At 35.9% G+C, this 5,034-nt stretch overlaps 1 protein-coding gene across 5 annotated transcripts in view; it reads right to left on the bottom strand.

Moving 5' to 3' along the window:
- The window catches only part of cd59b (CD59 molecule (CD59 blood group) b), a 26,837-nt gene that overhangs the window by 4,679 nt on the left and 17,124 nt on the right, over positions 1 to 5,034 (bottom strand). For 2 of the 5 annotated variants that reach the window (XM_008305083.1, XM_008305081.1), the window contains 2 exons: positions 4,654 to 4,713; positions 592 to 693 (listed from right to left, as the gene is read on the bottom strand). In XM_008305083.1, coding sequence (XP_008303305.1) covers positions 592 to 693; positions 4,654 to 4,713 — 162 coding nt within the window. Of the gene's footprint in view, positions 1 to 591; positions 694 to 4,649; positions 4,916 to 5,034 lie in introns of those variants that run through there. The other 3 variants (XM_008305082.1, XM_008305084.1, XM_008305080.1) reach the window with 2 other exon arrangements.

Raw genomic sequence — 5,034 nt, forward strand, 5'->3', positions numbered from 1 at the left:
GGTCCAAAACCGAGAAGGTTCTGCTGTTCACGGCTCGTTTTAGCTCATTTCACTTTGGTGTTTTTTGAACTTAGTTTCTACTTTTGGGGCCTGAACTTTGAGTACAGTCATACTAAAGTATTCGTTTTTGATTATTTCTGAGACAAAATGCTCAAATTGTTAGAAAGTTAGAAATAATGCGATTACTGAGCGATGGTACATTTAAGTGTTACTGTTGATTTCCTCTATTTAGTTCTTATTTTTGTCTTCTTGAGGATGTTTTTTGTGCATTTTAAGGCATCAGTCTTCTAATTTAGTTGTATTTTTGCACAATATTGTAGCAATAAAGGCTTTCTATTCTATGTCTGTTCTATCTTACTTTTTAAATATTCGTAGTCAGCCATTTTTCTACCTATACTGACAGTGACAGTGTAGAGAGATGAGCACTGTGACCACCCAGGTAGTGAGTTTCCTCCCAATAATTTAATTCTAACAAAAATGGTACCCATCTGTGGCATCATAAAGTTTACTCCGGGATGTTAAATGTCTACTGTTCAGCTGTGATTGGATGTGTCGCTGCTGTGTTTTGCTAACTGTTGAGTCTGAACTGACCTCTCTCACTCAGAGAGATGCAGGAGTCTTCAAACGTACACTCCTGGACGTTCTGGCAGCGTCCCGTGTAATCAGAGCACTTGTAGCAGCGAAGTCCAGACCCTGAAGAAGAAGAAGGAGAAGAAAAACGGTTATACAACATTCAGGAACTGTTCCTCTGAAGTCCAGGCTTGTTGAAAAGATAACATTCAGCTGCTGGTGTTGTTGTGATCTTGAAACAATGGAGGCTCAGTCCAGCAGGCTTCAGATTTGAACCTGATAATGCATCATTTTCAAGTTTCACAATAGGCTGGGTCAGGTTTTCATGTTCCACATCACAGGTCCAATGTGGTGGAAGTCCATTTCTATGGTGTTTTGTGCTTTTTGTAAACATGGAGGTGTCAAATAAAACAGACGAAGATGTTTACTTCTGCCATTCTTCAACACCGCTACAACTAGTTAGCCTCCCAGCTAAACATTGTATAGCTCCGCCCCCTTTACCACCACCATTCAGAATCAACATCCGCCTCACAGTCCACCAACTTTATTTACTATCTAGAGCTACATCAGCTAACTCTAAAAGACAAAACCTTTCCTGCTAGAGTGAACACAAGAGTCTTCATGCAATCTCAGCATCTGAGGAACTGACCAGTAGAATACTTAAGTGTTTGATGCCAAAGTCAACAAAACAATAGAAAAATGCTTATTGTTAGCAAGCAGTGTGGCTAATGTAGCTAAAGTTACCATTAGCTTTAGCTCTGTGGAAACGGTAAGTAACTTCCAAAAATGGTGGAAACTTTAAACCAGTGAACAAGGACTGTGTGTGTGTCACTGTGTTTTCATGCCTCCTGTTGGGCTTCGAGCTAAACTGTTAGCTTCTCTCCTGCTCTCTGTGCTCACACAAACTGACTGAATTAACAATAAATCTGTTCTCATTTACATATTTTTCTTTTTCTGTTGCCAAGACAATGAAACGAGAATAAAACAATAACAGGAATGCAGCTCACTGTAGCTAAACGTCAGACTTCACAACCACAACATTGCCTGACAGACTCACCAAACACATTAATTAGAAAATCAGAGAATTCAGGAATATTTCCACATTAAACAATCACTCAGAGAGAAACAGATCAAAAGTCCTGGTCTGACACACTCTGAGCTGTAAATCAGCAGCAACTCAGCAGCATTTAAAGCTGAAAGTCTGTTAACAGGGCTATTTATATTGGCTTTACTTTTGTAAAAAAAAAAATATATATATATATTTTAATCAACTCATGTAGTTTTATATAGCTGAAAATTGTATCTGTTTCTCTGTAATTATCTTGCTGTATATATTTTGACATGTGCTGCTACCTACTTGGCCAGGTCACCCTTGTTAAAGAGATCCTGGATGTCAATGGGTCTTAACCTGGTTAAATAAAGGTAAATAAAAAAAAAAAAATAATAATTTAGCCCCAAAGATGTTCATGAAACATTCAAGGGTATAGCCTTAATAAAAATAGCCTAAAATCGACATACACTGGTTCGTACCAACAATGATTAATGATTTAACCTGATTACATCAGGGTTTAACTTTAAAACGGTTCAATTTAAATCTCATTTGAACTCTAAACTCAGATTACATTTAATTCTGTTGCTCAAAACTAAAAATCCAGTCACGCAGTATGAGCTTTAAACCTTTGAATCTACACGTTAGTTAAACTGTTTAATTCTGGTTTACTTCAATAAACGTGGATTTACTAAATACAGTGCAACAGAGCTTAACGTTAAACCTGGATTTACCCGTTTTAAACCTGGTTTTGCTAAACTCTGATTAGAACTAAATCACAAGATTGTGAGAGACAAAATATTTATGATCCTAGTAAAACAGTAAATTGTTGTCAAAATAAAACAGAATAACATAATAATAATGATCACGAAAAATAAAATAATGTCATATTACAATGATAAAACTATAAAACACTAAATTAAAGCCAGACATGACAGATGGTTTCAGTTCATGATTGGTGATTTTCTTCACTTTCAGTCTGCTTTTTTTTTAAATCTTACTCTTCATAACACTTCAGTTTAATAAAGGAATGGATTTCTAAAGAGATCATTAAGGTTATTGTATTTTAATGTCCTTTTTTTGATGCTTTATACACATATTATTATTTTTGATAATTAGCAACAGCAATTAGAATCTTCACTTAACTGTAAAATAAATGTAAGCCAAACACTGACACATAATAATGCCGTTATAAGCAGATATAAACATACTTCAGGTGTTTATTAATAGCTCTCACTGTGAAAAACAACAACAACAAAAAACACCTTTAAATGCCAAATATTAAGATTTACCAAATGTAATTCAATAACTAGATGAGCAGAAATGCTGTTTTTTTAAATAGTTCAGTTCTGATATCTCATATTTAAGAGACTTTCATCCCGTCAGTCACTTTCTTTTTCTGCTAACTCGCAGCAACACTAACGTTTATGTAAAATTAATGTCTCCTCGTTCTCCATTAATGATTCCCTCAACGATTTTTTAGCTGAGTAACACTCAACTCTCTACTTTAGCCCCATTTAGCACTTATAAACGGAGTATTTAATTAGTTATTCACGATGCATTATAATGTAGTTCTAAGGGCTGCAGCGAACAATAGAGAAGTTGAGAAAAACAGGATATTGCACAGCATACACCAACACACACACACACACACTTTGAAGTGACACGATATTGTTGGAACGGAACCAGAACAAACAGGAAAAATCCATGAAATCAGCCATCTGGCATCCCCGGTTACCAAAACAACCGGCCTCGGCGGCCTCGTCTCCACGGCGTCATATGTACGTTAAAACTCTTCTCCAGAGGAAAGGTTTGGATCTGATGTCTGTCTGTTGAGGTGTGTGTTCCTCCAGGAGACGATAAAACTGACTCTCATGGTTCATTGTTCTACAACATAAGCAGGTTTAAGGACGCTTGTGTTGTTGTATTCTGTCATGGTGTTCATTATTATTATTACTATTACTGCCAAATCCATTAATAAACACTTTAAAATGCAAAATATGAGTTTAAGTAAAGTGCATTTACTTAAATTAATAGATAGAAAATTAGGTTTTTAAGGGATTTTAAAAAAATTGATAATTGCTATTTTTTGGCAAAAGTATAATAACAATAACAATAATAATAATAATAATAAACATTAAACTATAGAACCTTTTCAAACCAGAGTAACAAGGTGCTTTGCAAAAAACAAAAAACTGCTATTAAAACTTTTAATAAAAAAACTAAAGCTCCTCACATGTTTTTTCACTTCACACTCTTATTTTATATCTTTTAACCCTTTCAGGTCAAGTTTATCAAACATTACAATGTAATTACAAGTAGATATAAGAACACTTGATGTGCTTATTAATCAATAATTCATTTTTATTAGTCATTCGTATTATTTTTGTCTGTCCACAGGAGGAGCTATGATTGTTAATAAAAACATTCATATCTAGTACAAAAAACATTTGTTACATGTTTAGATTCTTATTTTAAATGCTGAAAATGTGGAGTTAAAGTTTACCTTTAATAAAGAGCATTAGTCTCTAATACTGTAGCACAACTGATTTTATTGGAGTGAGTCAAAGTGTTTGTATGTAAAGTTCTGTTTATTGGACTATTTGACAGTGTTTATGGCTACCAAGTCCATAAAAAAACACTTTTAAATGCAAAATACAAGTTAAAATAAAGAGCTGCCACATCTAATTAATTAAATTCGTAGAAATTTAGGTTTTTAAGGGATTTTTTTAAAATTGATAACTGATATTTTGTGTTGATGTCTGTCGGCTACAAACCATAGTTTTTCATTTTGAATGCAAAACAAGTGCCTAAATTGATCATAACAATCATTATTACTAACATTTTATTGCTTTTGTGCATATTTTACAGGCTTATTAATTTGACAAATAAAGCAAACCGTCAGCTGTTTAACCTCGAACTGAACCAGTGCTTTAAAGTTGAGCTGTTTAAGGACCAAATGTTGGTTCTACTGACGTTTCAGGTTCATGCCGGTTTGATTTCGGCGCTCCGGTGCGTCGCGTCCACTCACCTACATGAAACATCCCAGAACAGAGCAGCAGCATCAGTCCGAGGCAGCGCTTCATGTCGACTCCCTGCAAACAGAAGCAGAAGTGACGGCGGTTTGCAGCAGCAGCAGCAGAGCGTCCGGCTGGTCTGGAGTCCTGCAGCAGCCGACGACCACTGAGAGCTGCTCTTTGTCCTCGCGGCCACAAAGCCTGGCTGTGTGGACGGACCTCCTCCTCCTCCTGCTTCACTCCAACAATCACTGAGGCTTTTATTCTGGCTGCAGTTCATGGAGCTGCTGCTCGTCTGTGTGTATTTATCGTCTCTGGTGTTTATGTTTGCAGCCGTGGCGCGTAAATAAGAGTTCCCAGAGCAACGATCACACTGGAGAAAACATGATTTTATCCACA

The sequence above is a fragment of the Stegastes partitus genome, unplaced genomic scaffold (assembly GCF_000690725.1).
Source record: "Stegastes partitus isolate 25-593 unplaced genomic scaffold, Stegastes_partitus-1.0.2 Scaffold2403, whole genome shotgun sequence".
NCBI classification, from domain to species: domain Eukaryota; kingdom Metazoa; phylum Chordata; class Actinopteri; family Pomacentridae; genus Stegastes; species Stegastes partitus.